This window comes from Amblyomma mixtum, chromosome 9 (genome assembly GCF_055824585.1).
Source record: "Amblyomma mixtum isolate Tamu chromosome 9, ASM5582458v1, whole genome shotgun sequence".
Lineage (NCBI taxonomy): Eukaryota > Metazoa > Arthropoda > Arachnida > Ixodida > Ixodidae > Amblyomma > Amblyomma mixtum.
Genome location: NC_143020.1, coordinates 277,716 through 299,960, shown reverse-complemented (window position 1 = coordinate 299,960; position 22,245 = coordinate 277,716). Strand labels below are relative to the sequence as shown.

Here is a 22,245-nt window from a genome sequence, read left to right as displayed (position 1 = left end):
GAGCAGTTGCTCCATTTACCTTGGGCATACGTCTCCTTTGCGAATTGTGTTTGTCCTTTTGGGGCTAAAGCAAATTTCAGACGTGTATTTGCACTCGGCAACAGAGGACATACAAAATCCCACGCGCTCTACGGACGAAATACACTCCAAGCGCGTCACAATAGCGGTACTTGCCTTCGAATAACAACTCACTAGACACAAGCCACCTGTATGAAATTACGGTCGGTATGCGACACTACATGCAATTGGAAATGATCCAAACGCGGCGATTTTCGCGGTGTTTACAGCGGTTTAGCGCCGTCGAGAGCTACTCCGCATACCGCCATCTTCCCACGGACTACGTTGCCAGGTTCCAACTCCGTTCTTTTTCCAGATTTAGCAAGCGTCAAAACAGCTGGCAACACACGCAAACCATTGGATCATGGCGGCGTTCATGCGTTGCCTACTGGTACGCATGGGCTCAAAGGAAGCTTTCCCGTTCAGCTCATGAAAACGAAACCGAGACAGCATCAAGAAGTTATAAATAATTTAGCGGTCGTAGGTGGCTACAAAAGGTTGATCACGTACACTACTCTCTAACGCGTCACTTGAAAGAAGAAGAAAGCACCCAAGCAAAAATTAGTTGTCTCTGCCCCTTTCAGAAGCACAAGAAGCTTTAGTTTATTAGGGAATTGAAGCATATCTCAGTTCAGTTGCCTCAGTAGCATGGCTGTTATTCTTATGCAGGTACTTGGTTTATCGATTACTGGCCAATAGGCAAGCTTAACTCCAAACCATATTGCAGTGTGAAAAATAACGAGCAAAAAATTATATTCTTTCGCCAACAAAAGTTCACCCTTTTCTTGCACTATTCATGCTCTACATCTACTTCGATAGCGCACCAACAATATAGAAATTTTGGATAACTTACCTCGGGAAGCAGATTCCGCGCGCATGAAAGCGGCAAACACTAACACGAAGAAAGACGTGGTTCTCACGTTTCCTTGTCCACAAAGATGACTGCACACAGGGTGTCTTAATACCTATAGTGACAATGCTTTTGTACGACGCTGGCTTCCAGTACTCGCAAGTGCAGCCGCGTGCAACGTCCTAGAAAAATAGAATCACGTGGTCCGTACTAAATGGGTTCGCTGCGAACGTAGCAGGTACAGTGACAAACGGATGAAAATTAGAAAGAATATTTTTTTTTGTCTGCGTCGATTTATATCTCTCTGTCATAGCAACTCACCAAGGTGAAGCCGCGCCATGTGGCAGGATAGTCTGCAAAAACATCTGCGCAGTTAACTGCTGCCCGCTCATCCTCGTGCGTAGGTGAGCAAAAATCATCACGCACGTGCCCATTTGGCCGAATCGCTCTCCGTAGTGCGCTCAGCTGCCACTCCCATCGGCAACTTGCCAATGCAAGTCACTGCTTACAGCGCGTATGGCTTTGTATACCGGTGCCTTACACGGAAACGCGTAATTCAAGAAAACGACTGTTGATACTGTTAAAAAGGAAGATAAACACTGTCTGGTGCAGTATACATGGTCTGTTCTGAAAGTAGTAGGACTCATTTTTTTAATAAAATTTATTCAAGAGAATAGTACAAGCGATTAGAATTTTTCAAAGTAGTACCCTTCCGCACCTACACGCTGCTGCCAATGAGTTTTCCAGTTTTTGTACGCCTCCAGGAACGCCTGGACCAGAATGGTGTTTAGCTCCCTCGTCACGGCCTGTTGAACCGCCTCTACCGATCCGTGATGTTTCCCCCTGCGCGTAGATTTTATTCTCGAGAATAGAAAAAAGTCTGGCGGGGCCAAGTCGGGGCTGTAGGGGGTCTGAGGCAGCGTTGCCGCCTTGTGCTGGGCAAAAAATCAGGGTCCTCATTCACATGATGAAGATCCTGGCAGATCACTTTCCGGTTGGCCTTTTGCTCCTCTGACAACACTCCCGGCGCCAACTTCGCGCACACTTTCCTCATGGCTAAGTTTTCTGTCACGATCTCAAAAACTTAGGTTTTAGGAATGCTCAAGACAACAGCAGCCATTCTAATACTCATCCTACAATCACTCTGCAGTAAATGTTTCACTCGGTACACATTTTCGTTGGTCTTGCTGGTCGATGGGCGTCCGAAGCGGTCGTCGTCTTCCACTCTGTCCTGACCTTCTCGGAACAGCTTGTGGCACTCAAAAAACACCTGATCTACCCATGGCAGCGTCACCGTAGGCCTCCTTAATAATTTCGTGAGTCTCTTTGCCCGTTTTATCAAGATTTACACAAACTTTTATCGCGTATTACTCGTCCAGTAAACGCTCGATGATTCTGCGTGACGAGACGTTTCGACAGGGGTTCACAGTACAAGCGACCTCCTCTCTTCAAAGGCCGAGAGCCGACTGCCGATTTTCCCCAGCATTCCCAATATCCCCCTTCAACGATCCTGCACACGCAGACCGCCTGTCGTTCCCCCGTTCGCCCAGGAATAAAACCAGTCCTACTACTTTCAGAACAGACCCTGTATTTTGTAATGCGTTAGAGTCGTGGTTTCTTAAAATAAAGCATGCAACTATTTCCTTGAGGTGTATTCTGTGTTCGTTCTATGGCGCTTAACGTCCAGGAGTGACTCGGGCTATGAGGGACATCGCAGTGGAGGGATGCGCGTAATTTCGACCACCCGGGGTTCTTTAACGTGCATTGCGGTCGCACAGTATGCGTGCCTCTAGCATTTCGCTTCAAAAGCAATGCGAGTGCCGTGTGCTAAGTTATTTGTAGAAGAAAGAGCTTAATGCGTATTTTAGGGCTGCCGGAAAATAATGGTTCGTTAAGAAATATTGTAGGCTCGTTTTTTTTTTCAACTCTTTTAAGTCTGTTTCAATATTTCATTTAACGTCTAGATTGCATGGGTGACGGCCTTTTTCATACTTTCCGGGCTTACTCTTCGGATAATGTACAGACTTTGACCAAATAAAAGAGCCGAAACACTTTGGTTGTAAGGAGCGCAGCGGAGCTCTTAATTGCAACATTCTCGAAGTATTAGCTCTCGGAAGGCTAAGAGTGAGAGTTGCTCCCATCTTCAAGAAAGTTAATTTTTTAGGATAACGATATCCTCACAGCATGGCTCAGAATGCGAAGCCATTGGGATCTAAACGTATGACAAAAGGCTGTATACTTACGAAACATGTACAATAGTTGGTTTAAACTCTGAAGGCGGTTTTAGTGGCACCGACTGTTGACGGGTCGCTCAGGACGAATAGAATTTTGCCTGCACCAATTAGGTACCACGCTCCAATTTAAAAAGTGCCACTCTCACCGAAAACGGAGCTCGTTTAAGCTAAAAAAGACCAAGAAATGGAAGTACTGGTGCCGCAATCAGCGGCCGGTTGTGCAAGTAAATTGTACTTCAATCGATCGACATCAATGTTTGGGCGCGGATTCCAGATCCAACCGTTGTAACGACGCTCGCAGCATCGTTGGGATGAGCGAATGTCGATGGACGGCTCCGGAATAATTTAACTGAAAAAATAACAGCAGTTGCTAACACTGAGCGGCTGCATCCTGTATTACTTCGGTGGCCAATCGCAACTGTAAACAAAATTACCTTTTAATGTTTCACTATATCAAACAATGCACATATCAAAATTCTAGAGCTCGTAATTTTTTTCTTTTGATGAGATTCTTGTTTAAGTAACAGGAAACGTTTAAGCAGTGGACTACTTTTTTGTCGAGGAGGAATTCTGTGCGCGGAGGCTGATTGTGGGCGGTACTTCACTGTGGACTGAAGTTGTATCCGCCTATAGAGATCTTCAGCGTGCCCCAATATCGCACAGCACACGGGCACCGAGACGCATGGGAGCAATAAAAGATGCATGGAAGAGCCGAGATGCCGAGCCGGACGCTGCACGTGGGCACGAGGACAAAGCCATAAACGTGCGGCGGGTGGACCCGAGGGCGAAAGCGCTCTAGCTGAACGCTGGCCGCAGATGCGCTGCACGACAAGATCCGGCAAATTCTAATATCAGATGTACCTGCCGGCGACTGTACGGCAGTGTGACGTAGGCAATAGCATTCAGCACCGCGTTACGCCGAAACTGCCGCTGAAATCCGCTTTACAGGTGGTGACCGTCCCGCAAGTTATGCAGCACAGCTGCTAATGACGCTTTCGTTGGTCGGGCAGCGTTGAACACGATGGTGAAGTAACCAGATCACGTCATCACTCGCAGATAGCTGAGGGGCGCGCTCACGTCTATCACGGCAGAAATCGGCCGCAACAACTCCGATCTGACAACGCATTACCGAGTATATCGTGACAAGCTTTTTTCCCAAGGCTGCTCTGCGCATGCGTACGTATTCTCCTTCAGATACACTGCTTGAAAATGAAACCGCCTGCTACCGCTATGCATGCGCAGATCACGTTAGTGAAAGGCACATGCGGCAGCTGTCAAGCACACACTTACCACTTCGCACGCGCAACTGGCGTCTTCCACGTGCGTTTTCAACAAGTAGCAAACGAATTTTGTCCACTTCCCAGAGGGCGCCACGTCTTGTGAAAAATGCGGATTGTGAAGAGTTTCCCTTTGCGTGCTAGCACATCCCTGCTAAACTGCAGCACAAGAACTGTAGGTTCCGCACTTTCCTTCATACTTGCCCCTCATAGACCCTCTACAGGCTGTGACGTCAGACCACGTGACTCGCGGCTGCTCCGACCGCTGTGCTCCTACCGCCGCTTCGCCACATGCGGTCATGTGATTATGCACCTTGTGGTGGTGGTTGAAACATTTACTGCAAGCAATGCAGAAGGGGCAAACCCTGCCTCCCCTTACATGGCACGAGGCAAACCTTAGGGGGTTGCACCTCACTCGACGTTCGCTTAAGGAGACGACGTCGCTCTCGCATGCAGTTTTGACATGAATGAGAGCGCGGTTGATACTGTGGCTGAAACGCCTGCGAGGCATTTCAAGCGTCTAATCAAGCTAGCCAAGCGTAATGGAGCTTTATTTCTGTCTGAATAGATTTCGAAGTATACGAGAGAAAAGAGGTACTGGTTATGGCACACATGACGTAGGCCAACAGGGGATGTCTTTTTTTTAATTTGTAATTTTTCATCAAACGGGAGATTAATAAAAACAGAAGAAAGAAACAACCACATGCCGCCGGTGAGATCTGAACCCATGACCTGCGAGTTTTGCGTTCGACCGCGTTCCTACGCAGCGCTCGTAGTATTAAAGGACGTACCACGTCCGCCGCTGGGGATGATGGCGGCGCTGGTGAACACACTAAAGTTTCGCTTACACTACACATCAATACCATCCAATGCAGCAGATTGGACAGCCGTCGTCCTAGCAGTTTGTGAAGCACCAGAAGCTAAATTCGGAGATCATGGACTCGGACCCCACCGGCGGCGTGTACTTGTAGTTTTTCTGCTTTTATTAATCTCCCATTTGATTAAAAACTACAAACTATAAAAGAAATCCCTTTCCTCGTTGGTTTCAAAGGATGTTAGTTTCCGGCATGTAGCTTTAGAAGAATTAAGCAACTAGCAATTTTCTTATTGCAGACGTCATTAGCAACTTTCTACAGTATTACAAGTTTATCCGGCGCAACAAACACAATTCAGGCGCTGCATTTCCCCTGCCACATTTTTTTAAGTCGGTGTGTCACCGGGTCAGCTACCGTTTCTGGTGAGCTACAGTTTCGTATGCCCAACCATCCCCCTATCCTGAAGCGTCGTTCACAGAATCGGACCCGGCGACGGCAGAAGCCATCGCTATAGCCATCACGATCAAAATTAGCAATACCCAAAAACACAGCTGTGACATTTTTAGGCTCCCAAGCCACCTGCGGAGCCCACTGAAGTGGTCGTGTACCGCGCGCCACTCTCCGCATTCTGAGCAGCCATCTCCAGCATAATCACGTCATCACCTGAGCCCCAGGACATGCACTTGTCTAAGGCAGTATTAGGGCCGACGCGCTAGGTCGAGAATATAACTTCTGAACGGCGTACAGAAACGGCATCTTCTACCGCGTCTCAACCAATTTTTCAACCCGCCTAGAGACCGTTCGCCTAAATCAGCGACTCTACACCTCGCCACATAAACAGCATTCCCCGGCGGACTCCTATTAACCAAAACGCATCCAAACACTGACTTTTCCGAATCTCCACCACCCACACCGCATTCACCCTACATTATGCGCAGATACATGACCCTGATGTGGCGTTCTTAATATGTTCACACAGATTACATGGACATGCACAGCAAACCCCAGCCTCTTAAGCAGCCCATCGTGGCGCAGGAGAAGTTGGAGGTGACGCTCCCTATGCCACCCTGGGAAACCAGGGGGCGCTAGTCACCAAAGCGTCGGCGGAAGCTGCTGGAGTCCTGAACTGAGCGCCCCACCCACAATCATCTCCGGCCACCTTTTTTACAATAAAATTTTATTCTCCGTTTCTCTCTCTTGAAGCAGTGGGAGGTTCGGTTCACCAGCGCCACCCTGGCATCCCAAGGGGCGTTCATCGCCATCTCCACGACGCCGGCCAGAGGCACAGGAGTCTTGAGCTGAAGATGCTGATGGTGATGATGTCCACAGTCTTAATGGCACACACCCATGGCGGGATTTTGGCAGGACTCCGCCTGCTTGCCTTCAACCAACTTCTTCTTCCCTCTGAATAAACGTTTTTTTCTTTCCTTCCTATGGGAAGTTTTGCAACTAGTAGCATGAACGGGCGCTGACATCTGCGAGGAGATAAAAAAAAATTCTTCTTTCTAGTCACCTAATGTGGGCGAACAAGCGACATTAGTAGCTGCACTGTGACCACAACCCCAAACTCAGCTTATATAAGCGCCTACTCCAAACAGAAAATGAGCCGAGGCAACGCACATCTCATATGCTTGAAGTCAGGCAGCAATGAAAGGCACTCGTGCGACTCCTCAAGTAAACGCGGTAAACGTCGCCGTTACTACAGACTTCCATTTTCTCAGAACTACCACAATCTGGTTTAAATAAATTTCTTGGACATTAGAAGAATCTGGAAATTTTGGATCTCAAAACACTTAACTAATGTGGACGCCCAACGGTTCCATTCAGAGAGCGGAAGTTAGCGGAAGTTATCTAAAAGCGCTGTCAAAACTGTGAATGAATTAGGTCGTTCTTTCTTTCATGCGAGAAGTCAGAGGGATAAGAGAAGCTGTTTTTTTTTTCTCAGCCGACCTTGAAAATTACAGAAGGGCAGCTCCCGCAGGAGCGCGAGCCGTATAGCAGACAACACTTCCACAAGAGGGCGCTGGACCCTAAAAGCGTCACGCGCTCCTCGAGGCCTTCTTCCAGACGAAGAAGAAGAAGACAGCTACGATGGAAGCTCGGCCGACGAGAGAAGACCTACCTTCGCCAACTGGCACCGGTCGCCCCGCGACTCGGACTTCCATCTTGCGAAGTAAGGATCTACGATCGGCAGGCTTCTGCCTGAGCTGCGCATCTGGGGCCGCTTTAGCAACCGCCACCACCGCGCTGGCCTGGCTCGCTGTTCACTGGGCTGCCAAGAGGGTGAACACAAGTGACACTGGGACGAAGTTCTGCTGCCCCAGCGAGGCAGCCACGCTGTTCGCCGCCATCGACGCCAACCAGCAGCCGTGCACAGATTTCTTCGCGTACATCTGCAAGAACGCCCTCGAGGAAGGCTTCGTCCAGCGCGACGTGGCACGCGACTTGCTGGTGAGCCGCTTGCGCACGGAGACCACACTTCTAGTTTCCGCGAGGGTGTACTAGCAAAAAAAAAAAAGAACCGCAACGCAAAAAGAGAAAAATTTTGTCCGAAGCACTAGACACGTCAGGTTTACAGTGTTTCCGGTCGTATCCCTGCTGGTTTATACCGCTGCAGTGAAGCAACGTCTGGCAAGCCTTACAATATCATGGTTTATGGGGTTTTAACGTCCCAAAGCGACTCGGGCTATGAAGGATGCCGTAGTGAAGGGCTCCGGAAATTTCGACCACCTGGGGTTCTTTACCGCGCACTGACATCGTACAGTACACGGGCCTCTAGAATGTTGCCTTCATCGAAATTCGACCACCGCGGCCGGGTTCAAACCCGCGTCCTCCGGGTCAGCAGCTGAGCGCCATAACCACTGAGCCACCACGGCGGTTCTTACAATATTCATGTTTCGTCGGCAGCGCCAGTAGTAACGCCTGCTTCAGAAATACGTTGCAATTTTCTGCCCTTCCCGGGTATTTGGAAGTGGCTGCTGTGGTGTTCTAGTCGCAAAAGCCCTCCTGTCATAAGTATCGGAAACGAAGATAGCACAAACTGTTTCGGATTTATGGGGAAAAAAATGGCGCAGTAACTGTCTGACATTTTGGTGAACACCCGAACCGCGCCGCAAGAAATAAATAGAGGAGAGAGTGACAGAAGAAAGGATGAGATTGGTTTATTAGTATATAAGGGTGTACCGCCGCAAAGCGACTCAGGCTATGAGAGAAGCCGTAGTGAAGGGCTCCGGAAATTTCGACCACCTAGGGTTCTTTACCATGCACTGACATTGCACAGTGCACGGGCGTCTTTTACGTTTCGCCTCCATCAGCACGCGGCCGCCGCGGTCGGGTTCGATCCCGGGTACTCCGGCTCAGTAGCCGAGCGCTCTAACAACTGAGCCACCGCAGCGGGAGCTATGGTGCGGCAATTTTAAAATATGGCTTTGAATCGAGTCTGCAGCCAATACTTCTGACTGGTATTGATTTGCAAACAATTTGCATTCCTTATCGATTCGCTCATTTTTGGAGAATTTTGACGCCATAAAAATCTCCCACCGCCCAGGTGGTCGCACGAGACAGTTTTGTGAAATGCCGCCTGGCGTGATAGATATGAAATTCACCACTTAGTTAACACTCTCGAGATTGAGGCTCTCAGGCTATGATAGCTGAAACCATGTGCCCTTTATACTTGGAAGAAGAAAACAAACTCCGAGTTTCTGTAAAATTTGCCGAGAAATCGTTCACTATTCAAAAAGGCATTCCCTTTCTCAGTACTTCCATGTGTATGTTAGATAATCAAAGCATGCTTGCTCATTACGGGTAGTGTTGCGAACTGTTCGGTTTATATTTGGACCTGATAGGATAGTGAATTGCTATTGTACTTTTTGAGAAGAAGCCTAACATTTTTCAAAAGAAGCTCTGGTCAGATTCAATTGGCCGCAGTCAACAGACACCTTCATCTGCTGATCGCAAAGTTACGGGTTCTATCCCGGCCGTGGCGGCCATATTTCTACATATGCAAAATTCAAAAACGTCAGCGCGCTGCTCGATGTCGGCGCCCCTTAAGGAACTGGAGGTTTGAACTCCATCCGCACTCAGAGGGCGGCGGTGCGAGCCCTAGCGAAGAATGCCCTCGTTGAGGGAATCCTCATTTTCTATCGGACAAGAATTTGTATGCCAACTAGCTCCACTGAATCCATTGGAGATCAAAAAGTTGGAGAAGGCGATTACGACGCATGCTTTTGAAGCTGGGTGTAAAAGTTTCTCAGCCTGCTTCCGCATGCGCAGTAAGCGTCGCGTGGTAACGGACTGCAACTCAATGGCCGGCAGCTGACAGTCGCGCCGATGGTGCAGGCGCTTTCACCGCTACGGAGACTCATTGGCCATGTGTACTTCGGGGTGATAAAGCCCCATCATTCGCAGTTGACATGTAACAAAGACAACTCACAGACGCTTCTCAAGAAACTAAAAGGTCGCATTAGTGCACTCGGTTCAATCAGAGATGGAATGTCTCAGAAAAAAGGCGAATGCTTTAGAAATCTACGCTCTCTAAGGTTTTTTCGCGTGGTTCGGAAGATTAGAAAATAAATATGGGAGCTGGTCTATAAGTCCTTGCCAAACACAGACAGCAATCATTCAAATCAACAGTGAGAATGGGATGAGAAAACGTGAGTAAGTGAACTTACCTACTTTGCACGTTATTATCATTGAGCACAAAAATAACTCGCAGTTTAGACATGATATCATGATTTGTTGTCAATTCCTAACACTCTTAAAAGAATGCGGGAAGAAATATTTGGCGTGCCGTATTCTCGCAAGCTGCCTTTTTCATTCCATTCTAACTAAGGCAGAGCAAAACTTATATCGGAGTTCTGCTCATCTTGAGAAGGCAGCTACAGGCGGCGTAAACTTCAAGACTGGATTTTTAAATCAGCTGGCATTCTCTCTCTACAACTTATCAAGGCATAAAAACATGGTTCATAAAAAAAGGGGGTGGCACTTTTTTTAGGGCTGTAAAAATTTCGGCACATCTGTTTTTTATATCTCAAGATACTCAAATCTGGTAATTGCGAAGTGCGGGGATGAGAGAGAAAGAATGAACAATTGCAAAGTGGACACACGTGAGTGTTGTTTTGCGTGATCACACAATTCGAATTGGTATCTACTTATAGCCTAATTAGCTCACATTAGACAAAAGCAAGTTAGATGTGCGGTCGTAGAAGCCCAGTACTTTTACGTGAGACAATAGAATGCAAGCTTTCAATTTGCTCACAATGTGTTTATTTATATTGTAAACTCTTCCCTACTGGCCAACTCTTGACATCTCTATATTTATATACACTGTACTGTTCGTTGGTCCAGCAGCTATCTATACCGGTTAATAATCGGGGAGAACTAAAAGCGCACAGAAATTTTCTGTTAGCTTCGCCACCCTGTCTTATTCAAGCTCCTGGAGTACCCCGCCCGGAAGGGGGAGGGGGGTTAATTTCTTAACTTAAATTCAGCAAACCTCAGCGACCAAAGGACACGAAAATTATAGGTGTACAGTTAAAGGCGCGATGAAAGCACAGTGGGTTAATGATAGTAAAACACGGGTTATTGATATTCCTACTCGAAATCAAGAACATGAGAAACATGAAATGGCCATGAACAGAACATGTAATGCGAAGGCAAGATAACCGACGATCGTCAAGGGTAACGGACCGGATTCCAATAAAGGGCAAGCGTAGCAGGGGGCGACAGAGAGCTAAGTGGACGGAGGAGACTAAGAATTTTGCGGGGATAATGTAACCACAGCTGGCACAAGATGAGGTTAAGTGGCCAGTTACGAGACACCCTTTTGCCTTGCTGTGGGTATATTTAGGCTGATAATGATGCTTTCAGAATTTTAATTTTTCTTTTTTGCGTACCGCCGACGGCATACTCGGCAGTTTCTCACCACCTAAAATTGAAAAAGAGAGTTCCATGCTACTGTCAGCAGGCAAGCTCAGGCAAACTTCTGGAGTGTTTAAGCGCTCGAGCTCGAAACTTCTGCTGCACTTTAATCGAAGCCTCCATTTCAAAGCCGCTGTGCGCGAACGTACTCAGTCACATGACCTCAGTTGACCAGTCGGAACTAGCGCCCACTTTCCTAACCACGTAGGTAATATTTTGAGTTCTTAGCAAATGAAGGTGGAGGTTTACACATTTGACAAGCTGTAAGAATGGTGAGGCCAGCTTTACCCTGGGCAGTTCCCGGAAAAACTGGCCAACGTAGTTCCTGTTGAATATCAATCAACCACAACCTGCATGTAAGTATCATCAACGGACTAACCAGTGGCTACGAACAGGAGCAGCTCCACATGACAGCTGTGTCATGAAAAGGTCTAGTGTCGAGACACCGCGTCTTCTCCTACTTAAGACATGTGGCGAACAATAACATTATCTTCGCTTTAACTTTTCTCGAGCTTGCAACATTGTTAGTACTGCGCTGCCTACAAAGCGCACCCAAAAGGTGGCTACCGACAACTCTGTTCTTGATTACTACTAGATGTCCTTAACTACGGTGAATGACGCAATGGTGTAACGCCAGTGTCCTTGAATGGCTGCGTTTCGGAGATTTAGGTTCCTGGAGGGCATCGTTGTAAGTTTCCGAAGAGATCTTGAATTAGGCGCTCAGCTCTATGCCCCTATTGAGTTTTGGAGCAAGAGCTCTACTCCTCGTGGCACAACTTCCGATTGCGATACGGATGGGAAAGTGACCTTCAATGCCTCACAAGGTCAAACCAAACATAACGGCAATTCGCCGCGGTAGCTGAGTGGTTATGGCGCTTGGCGGCTGACCCAATAGAAGCGGGTTCAATCCCGGCCGCGGTGGTAAAATTTCGATGGAGGCAAAATTCCAAAGGTCAGTGTACTGTGCGATATCAGTGCACGTTAAAGAACCCCAGGTGGTCTAAAGTTCCAGAGCCCTTCACTACGGCGTCCCTCAGAGCCTGAGTCGCTTTGGGACGTTAAACCCATTAAACCAAACCAAACCGAACATAACTGCGGGGTGGTATGATCCCAAGATGTGGTAGTATGTGATCACATTATTGTGACTACTGGGTACCGGACCTTAACCTTTACCGATGACCTCGGACTTGACCTTTGATATGATACAGTAGACGCCACATCGACAATGTCCTTCCATGTCTCCCAAGTTCAAACAGAACCTAACTGTCGTGGTATGGCCCAATCTATGTTAGTACGACCACGTGATCATATGGCTTTCAACATTGGGAACCTGACCTTAGCCTTGGATATTGACCTTGAAATTTGATTTTAGACGTGGACACCATAGTTAACAGAGCTTACGCTCGTATAACCAGCTTCGAGCCAAGTTGAATGCCAGCCATTTTTTTGCAGTTGGATGTCACCTCTGAAATCATCAAGGGCACCCAGGACTACGGCAGTGAGGCTGCAGCCGCACTTCACACCCTTTACACATCATGCATCAAAGAGATATGGCAGGAGGACCAGCGAGTCCGGGATGTTGCGGCGGCCGTGCTAGAAATCGCCAACACCACCACGCGAACAAGTGGCGCAAGCTTACTTCGTTTGGGCCTTGCGGTGAATAAGCGGTACGGCCTGCCGTTCATCTTCGAAGTATTCAGCTCAGTAAGCCAAAGACCATGGGTTATGTTCGTTCGAAGGAACCCTCGACTCGGCGACTACAAAAATAATTGCGATGTTTCCTGCTACGGTGTCACTCTCTCCATCCTTAATTCCCACTTTGGCACTAATTATACCAATGCGGACGTCTCGAAGTTGGAACAGAAATTTCCGGCTGCCTCGCCAAGACGATCATTCGTGCCTTTGAAGCAGATTAGAGATGCTTTCGGACATCTTGAAGCGTCCCAATTCAACACCATATTGCTCGAGTTCCTTATACATGTCGACCGTGCGAAAATAATTTATGTCATAGCTAAAGCGGGCCTCTTTGCTGACATTCGGCTTCTGCTAGACGCGCACCATCAGCCGCTGGCGTCATTTTACCTGTTGCTTCTTGTCACTCTGCAAGCCATGCGCTACATTACACAGGACAGCACGCTAAGTTCGCCTAATATGCGTAGCGAGGACGTCTGTCAAAAGCACGTACGCCGGAGCTACCACCTATGGCGCATAACGTACGTCGCGGCACTCGCGACTCCCGCGAAAGACCGGCAGCTGCACAAAATTTTCGAAGCCACACGGCGACGGTTCATTTACTATGACCCACTTCGGCGGCTGATGGCAGCGGGAAACGACACTGACCACTTCCGGGCCGTAGTCGCCAACGTAACGCTCATGCTGCCTGGAGACCTGGTCTTCAGAGAGCCAGCCGTGCCCCACCTGACCTCCCAGGGATTTCCCCGGAACTTGTTCTTGTCTTTGAACTTCGAGTTCGAAGCTAGAAAGGAGACATTTCGACGGGGCGTGCCCTGGTTTCGTGACAACCCGGACAGCAGAACGGCGGACCGCATGTTCTTTGCCAATGAGACCAGTCTGTACGTGTCATCACTGAGCTACGGGTGGCTGAGTTCCGGGACTACTGACCCACTGCTCGCCGACGCTGCGGTCATTGCGAGTCGCATGGCCGCCTTGATGTGGCTCAAACTGATCAACTGGAAGGACTGGTCACGAGAAACGAAGACAGCTCTACAATCCCACAGGTGAAGTTAATACGGAAAGGAAGCGATCGCTCCTGAAAGAACGCGTTCTTGCATGCAGCAGACTGTTTTTGTTGCGGCTCCCGTCACGTTCGAGATGAAGTTTACTCTATTCCTTGCACGCTAGCGGCGTGAAAATGGTTACAGAGTAAGTGGCGTCGGAGGCATTCGCCTTCGCTGCGAACGTATTTTCAGACGCCTTTGGGGCGCCGCTTCTGGCAAATTGCACATGCTTTAGTCGAGGGTTTGACGGCCTACCGTCTGGTCAGGTATTATGGTGATGAGTTCTATTCAGCGGCCAAGGTCAATAAAGATGCAATTTTTTTGCACGTTTCGGGAGCGCTGTGGCTCCCTTGTTCACTATCGTAACAATTACAGTGAACAATTATAATGAACAAGGGAGCCGTAGTGCTCCCGAATCTTCAAAATTTTCTTCTTTATTTACCTTGGACAGTGACCAGTACTCATGATTGTAGATGGTTGACATGAAACCAGTGATTATGATTTCTTTGGTAACAGCTAAGCCTTAATCGCTTAAGATAGCCTCCGTTGCTTATGCGCTGTGAAACCAAAAAAACACTTCGTTTCACAAATTGTGGCAGTAAAACGAGTCCGTTCTTCCTTTCTGTCCTTTAGTTTTCGCGCGTCTGTAATTCGGCAGTGTAGACCATAGTACGAAGTTTCTTTGAGAAAGCACTGTCGGGCTTCTAACCTGAAAAATGCAGTTTTGTGATGTAGGCTCTGAAGTTAGTCACGCGATGCGGAAAACTGGCGGAAATAAACACGACATTGAAAGAGGGTCACCTTGACGAACGCGGAGAAATAAAATTGCCGTGAGTGAGTTTCGAAACAGCCGCGGCGCCAACAGATCAGCTTCGCTGGCCACTGCCCGAGAGCGCTGTGCCATCGCCGCAGCCGATCAGGCCTCGTGTTAAACTGCAACAAACACTCGCGTTGCGGATTGGTAGTCGGCGTCATCAACTTTCATATGTACGCAAGTCGGTTAGTTTGTGCGTAAATTCCGCATCTGTTCCCTGAAATGCGTGCCTGGCTTTTGATAATGGAATTCCCGATTGGGTTTTTGAATTGGTCGGATCTAACAGGTGTCTCAGCAGACCCCACATTCTGGAAAGGCTCATGCTCCTTTCCATCTTGTCACATCTGCTACACCAGTTTTGTTCCCATAATTTGATCGCATAATTTTCAATTTCCTTGCTATGTCTAGCGACCCTCCTTCTAAGATTACGGTTCCATTTTTGCTTCTTTAGTCTGCGCTCCATGCCATGTTTTGCCTCCCACATGTGAAGCAGTTTGCTATCAACTATCTTTGGGGCATATACCCCTTCAAGTATCTTTGTTGCCTCTCCAACGTGACGCATGAGGGTCTCCGTCCATTTCTCTATGTTAGTGATCTTCCCAGTGGCAGCTTTTTCTCGCTTCTTCCTAAATATTTCCCATTTCGTTACTCGCGGTTGACGCGCACGACGCGTCTTAACTCCTTTTTTTAAGGATCGAGGCCAGAATGAAAAGATCCCTGCCGAAATTTTTTTCTGAATTGTGCCATTTTAGATGTCACATTTTTAGAGAACGTCAGGTCAGGGGAGGTGTCTGCGCACACGCTGTTACCCACCCTGGATGGACTACTAGGGTCCGTGTGTAGGGTGAGACCCAGCTCATGCGCGTCCTCCCATAGCTGCCTGCCTTTAGGATCTTGTTTAGAGTAACCCCATTCCGGGTGCCCGGCATTAAAGTCACTGACTTTATGTCACTTCATGGGGTTAGTCTCGGCTGCCTTAATCGCGTTGCGAAAGACGGCCCTGAATCTCACCTTTCTCTGCTGTGGGGTACTGTACAGATTTAAGAGGAACACGCTCGGCTCCACTTTTCGTCCAGTGAGGATTTCTAATAGCACTGCTTCAATTTCGCTCGAGTTGACTTCGTGCTCGATTGCCGCAATGTTCCTCTTAATCAACGTTGTGACGCGAGATCTCTCACCTCTGTCACTTGAAAAAGCTTGGTATCCCGACAGTTTTGGTGTTTTGCCCGTCTCCTGCAGGGCTATAGCTAGCGGTTTCTCGTGTAATAGCGTCAGATATTGTTGCACTAACGCCCGCTTGCGTTGGAATTCTCGACATTTCCACTGCCAGATTAAAGACTCAGTTGGTGCGCCTCTGGCCATTTTGGAGCTGGTCAAATTGCTCCTCTGCTTTTTGCTGCCATACTCCGATGGCAACTAATTCTGCCCGTTGCCTTTGCACTTCAACCGTAAGGGCTTGTACCTGGCTTTGCGTCTGATTTATTGCTCCCAGAATTTGGGCCATGAACGAATCAAATTTAGCTTCCATTTTGGCTTCTAATCCTTTCTCTAGTGCCACCAACGAATCAGCGTCCTCCCCTTTTCGTTTAGTAGGAGGCGGCCTAGCCGATTCTACAATCATTTTTTCCTCCTCCGGTGTCGCAGGCTGTGTGGGAGTCACAGCCTTAGGCGCCGGGGATGTTGATCTCGAAACCAATTTTGGTGGCGCGCTGTGGGGTGAGGGGGACTGCGTACGCGCCTGCAATTTTGGTTTATTGAATTCCTGAGTGAGCTTATTAATGATCTCTTTAAGCTCCCCAACCTCTTTCCTTAATTTATCGATCTCCTCGTCCTTGTCTTTAGCCTGGGAAGCCCCCCTGTCAAAGTTCACCCTTTTACGGTCCCCGCTCGGACTCCGCTTCTTAGTCCATGGGTTCGCCGGGTCTCTGGAACACGATCTCCCCCTGGTCTGGATCCGGAGTGGCCCCTGGTGCGAGAGCTCGAGCGGCCGCGCTGCTGCGGCTTGCTTCCTGTAGTGTCCTCCTCCTTGGGTCTAGGAGGTTACGTAGGCCCTCTGGATCCGGAGCGCCCTCTGCTCTTGGAGCGCGTACTGCCCCGACGATGGTGCTGTCCGGGGTGCCTTCCCGTGGTCTCTTCCAGGCTCGGGAAATCTTCGGCACGGAAACCCTCGTAGTTGTTGCCGCGCTTGTCTCTGGGGCGACCTTGGCGGGTGGAATTCATCTTTAATGTTTGCCGGGTCCCGTGTTTTGGCGAACTGCCGCCGCTTTGCTCCCACCGCCTCTTCACCTCGTAGGGTGTACGGTAGAGCTTCTTGCATTTCTTATCGCCGAGCAGATGTCCTTTGGCGCACAGCTGACACTTGGTCTCGCATTGACGATTTTCGAGCGGGTTTTTCGCCCCACAACCGCGGTACTTTACGTTTTTAGGGTCCGGGCAGAGATCGGCTCGGTGGCCCATTCTTCCGCATGCGTTGCACACTTCGTATTTTTTCCGGTAGAGCGCGCACCGTTGAGCCAATGGCGTGATGAGCACCCACATCGGGACTTTGCTGTCTTCGAACAGTATCAGGACTGTCTTCGATTCCTTGCCTAATCTTCGGACAACCAGCACCGGAGGGTTGCCGTGCGTCTTGAGACAGTGCAATATGTGCGCCTCCGAGAAGTAGAGGGGGACGTCGTGAATTACGCCCTTTCCACAGTCCTCCGGCATGGCGACGTAGGTGGTTATATCTATTCGCTCCCCTTCGAAAGTGAGTTGCTTCAGCTCTACGTATTTTCTTTTTCGCCCGGCGTCTCTCGTCGCCACGAGAATGGACTGTTGGCGTGTATTGATGGAGACGATGTCCTCTCCCGCTGCGTCTTGGTCGACTCCGGCAGCCTGGATTATAGCGTTCGCCAAGTGCGCGTTCCCGTGTTTCGTCAGCAGCGTGACGCCGCCGCTGGGTCTCATGATTATCTTTTCGGCGTCGCTGGGGAGCCTTATGTTGTGCCTTTCCACCGACTTCACCGCCATTTTCCTTCTCGCGAGCTTCTCGGCAGCCTGCCGCCGCTCCACGATGCGCGTCTCTTGGTTGGGGCTAAGGTTAGGATTAGCCTCATTCGGCGCCGCTTCGCCTGTTTTTTTGCTAGTGTACCACTGCCCGGGCACATTTACCTCGCTCGGATCAATGTGCGTCCCTTCGACGGTTTCCATCATCGTGCCTCAGCAAAACGGCCATCTATAATTTTGGAAAGGGCAGGATCTCGCCGGAAGCGGCAAGGATTCTGGCCAGTAGACAGCTAAACAAAAAAGTTAGCCTAATTTGGACTCCCGCACACGCGTCCATTCCTGGCAACGACGCGGCTCACGAGTTAGCCCGAGCTTTCTACTTCCGGCTAGCTGTGGAGCCGCCCGACTTCCAGAACATGGACGAGCGTCTGCAAAATTATACGGAAATTATTGAAAATTATAGGTTACAGAGGAGACTGGTGCCACCACCGGATAAAAGTCTACCAACGTCTAAACAACAGGGAGCCAATCGCATGGCGACGCCTCCAAGCTGGGAACTTCGTAAACCCGGTCTGGGCCTATCATGTTCGCAGAGATAAAGAAAACGATAAGTGCAAGCACTGTGGGGCGAGAGGGACTCTCGACCACATAATCTGGGAATGCGCTAGCTCCCCAGGTGCTAACGAAAACATAAATTGTAAAGAAACCTGGGAAGCCCTGCTGCGGAGCGAGGCCCCTGCTTCACAGCAGCAAGCCATCCGCCTGGCGGAAGAAGCCGCGAGGAATCAAGACCTCTTCGCCCGCTTCTAATCGTGGAGGTCCCGGCCCCCGTCACCAAGGCCTGTGTGCCGGGGACGGGGAGTAGGGGGCTTCCTTATCGGGTGGAAAATAAAGTTATCATCACCATCATCATGTGCGCAAGTCACGAAAGGAAAAGAAAGGCGCTTTCAATCACGTTTTCAGGTATACGTGGCTTTGGTGTCCACCTGCAAAAACCTGCTTTCGCACAATGTTTCGTGCTTAACTGCCTGCAATGCTTTGCACCTTGATCGAAGGACCGAAAGACTAGACACTGCGTACAACAGAAAACTGGCCTTTGTGTAGCGTGGCACACAGCTACACACGAGACATGCGCTTAGAAAGCAGCGATCACATTCAGGGTCGCAGTGATTGCAACTGATAGAGCTCACAGTTCGCTAACGGCTGAGATACATACCGCAATAATAAAGCTGGTCTGGTTTCGTCAAAGAGCCTCTACCAGACTGCAACAAGAAAACACGATACTCCCCCTCTTATTACCCCATAACGTGTACGTGTTAATAGCGCTGAGCGTACAGCAGAATTTAAATTGGTTTTACTGTGCTGGAGGTTTCGCTGGACTTTGGGTGGGCGACAATTTCAGACTTCTTGCATAATAGCAACCAATTTTATCGTCATAACAAGCGAAGTGTTCAAAAGAAACTTAGTGTGTGAGCACTTATCCGATGGGTAGCAACCCCGGGCAAAATCGTTCGTTCTGTTACATTGTTTGTTCTCAGTTGGCCTGGCGTGAGCGCTCCTTCCCGCGCACTGCCGGTTGATCGTCATCTTTTACGTAGCACAAATCGATGCTTTCTCACTGATGCGAGTGTAGTGAACATTCTGTGCAGTTTTTTGAAGTACTGCTTTCTGCGCTGTTCGTAGTTATAAATGCGTAGTATCTGTCTCGCATATCTCGGTGGACACTTGATCCGCGCCGTAACGGAAGAGAGGAAGGTGGGAGTGGAGGCAGAAACAGAGAAAGAGGTGCCGTAGTGGAAGTCCCCGGAATAATTTCGACCGCCTGGGGATTTTCAACGTGCACTGACATCACACAGCACATGGGCGCCTATTGCGTTCCGCCTCCATCGAAACGCGGCCGCCGCGGTCGGGTTCGAACCCGGGTACTCCGGCTCGGTAGGCGAGCGCCTTAACCACTAAGCCACCGGGGCGGATGATCGCTGGGATTTCATCTAGACCTTCATGAATTAGGGGTTGTAGAGGGGGTTGAGTGGGGACCTGGTAAGAAGTCACATTACATATTTGTCACGTGTCTAGGTATGTGGTTACATTACGCCATTGTCCCTTGATCTGGTGTGACGTCACATTACGTCGTTGTCACGTGACCTGTCATGACGACACACTCGTAGGATGTCGTCACTGGTCCTACCAATTAGTCTTGGCGTTACCTAATTAGATTTATTTAGGTGTGACGTCATCTTCATCGCGAGACTTCTCAGCTCGTGACGTCACATGGTGCCGTTTCTTGCAGACATGACATTGAAAGTGAGTCATCTAATGATTTCGCATTAAAACAGTCTCGTAATTCCTATTTTAAGGTTATTTCTAGCAATACTTTCCATGCAGGGAATGCGTGCTGAGTGCCTCACACGCCGAGTACTTCGACGACATGCGCCGTGTGGTAGGGCTGAAGATGGGGCTACAAATCGCCGCCATTGTCGGGGCTGCGGGCACAGCCCGTGGTGACGCCGTCAGACCAGCGGACGCAAGAGCTAGCTGGTACACAGTACAGGACGCCTGGAGCCTCTACCGGATATCCGAAGCCCAGTTCTTCTACGCCCGCTTCGCCTACTACCGTTGCAGCATCGCTTCGCAGGCTAGAGCTTTAGTGAACGAACTTGTCAGGGATAACGCCGACTTTGCCACAGCGTTTCAGTGCCCCGTGGTTGATTACGGCGACTGCGTGAACATTACTAGGCCGAATGATTAACATAGAATTATCTGAATGTGTGGTAGTGAAGGACATACCCGCCTGGCTATATTGCTGGATCTTATTCAGTGCCCACCTTGTTTATCGTTTATTTTTGGTATTGTTTGCAGAGGCTCTTAGAGTAGGTTAATTTGCAGATGTGCGGCCACTGGACTGTAGAAATCTAAAATCTGATGATAATCTTAATTGATATTTCCTGTTCATGTATGGTGCTTAGCTTGGTTTAGCTTTTTACGCTTTGGAGACATCTCTAATTTGTTATATCCACGAAGGTTCAAAGACATATTTCACGTTACGAGCTCTTCCGCCACCTGAGGGGGTTTCAAAAATTTACCTGGTTTCGTCACCAACCCTCAAGTGAACAAATATCACTCCAAGCAATTTTGACCATTTATGAGCGTGAAAATTATGCATCATTTAAGGACACTTAAACGTGTAATTTTTTTCTACTATAAATGTTCTGAGGAGCAAGCTTGAGAGATCAGAAATCTTATGGGGCTTTAAATACGCCAAATCAATATTGCCGTGTGTGGAATTTCCACGTGCTGTTATTCTGCTCTGTGATCTTCGCGTGCTGAGGCCAGCGTGTGTACGAGCATCTCTGTGAGGCTCACCCGTAATCCAGCAATGACAGTTATTCGGGCTCTTTTTTTTGTCACAGGTACTGCGGGACTTACTGTAGCTCCACGAATGCACGTTGCGCTTTAGATTCACGGCTATATTTGAAATAAATGAGAGAAACTGTTCTGCCGATGGCAACACAGAATCACAGTCGTATGCCGTCATAATAGAGCAGCTTTTGGCGCCCAACCTTTGTGTTTGTGGCACCAGACAGAATCACCTCGCCGAAGTCCCTGCATGATTCCTTCAACATCGCAAGGCATTAAATGTGGCGCCCAACAGTAAATCGCCGTTCAGGCGGAAGAAATCTATGCGAGGTGCTCTGCGCACTTCCGCTGTCTAAGCCTTCGCGAAAGCAACAGAACACGCAACAGAAGCGGGCTTCAAAAAATGTGACGTAACTGCCTTTTCTAAGTTATTTCGCTCCTCCATGGTGCAAAATTGATGAATGAATGAATGAATGAATGCTCTGTCGCGAGTGTCTCACTGTGTTTCATTTGGGTGCCACAGAATTTAGGTCCATTAGCAGTGCATGGCCAGGTTAATTAGAAACAATTAAAAATAAAAAACAGCCGACAACTTAAATTTTCTATGACTTACTACTTTTTATACTCTTTGCACTTTTGTACTCTACTAGCTAGTTTCGTACTTTCTCCACACCAAGATCTTAAAAGTAATTAGGCGTGGTAGTATTCCACGAACGGCAGAAGTGGCATGATGCTGGAGTGAATGCACTAAAAAAAAAACAGAGTTATCACTGGTAGGCTCAACTATTTGTATTCGTGAATCGGTGCATCCAGTGAATTTTACTTTAAAACAGTGGCTTCGGATAACTTACACGTGAACCAACGCTTGTGCTACGTTTTTTGTGCAAGTTCAGTGTAGGTAGAAAAACACCTTTGTGTAATTTAATGAACAGTGTGTGGAGGTAGCCATGAAGGAACAAGCGCATTCCATTTCTAGAAATTGCCCACACTGTAGGATGCCAGGGATTCTGGATATAATAACGCTGGCAAAAAGACAATGTTTTTTTTAACCCGATATTAAACCGCTAAAAGGACTTAATGTACCGCCAACAGTCCTGAATAAAACCAAAGCGCAGTTTTTAAGGTGCCGTGGTAAATGGTGCATGTAGGCTCCACATAGGGCCATCTGCATATGCCAAGCTCTTTAAGGGATGCCG

The 22,245-nt window shown here is 48.7% G+C and overlaps 1 protein-coding gene across 1 annotated transcript; it reads left to right on the top strand.

Annotated features, from left to right (window-relative positions):
* Positions 1-7,324: 7,324 nt before the first annotated feature.
* Positions 7,325-20,441, top strand: LOC149328013 (uncharacterized). The gene is made up of 3 exons (XM_089561301.1): positions 7,325-7,684; positions 12,605-13,890; positions 20,078-20,441. The coding sequence occupies exons 1-3, from the start codon at positions 7,325-7,327 to the stop codon at positions 20,439-20,441; spliced, it is 2,010 nt and encodes a 669-aa protein (XP_089417427.1).
* The last annotated feature ends 1,804 nt before the right edge of the window (positions 20,442-22,245 follow it).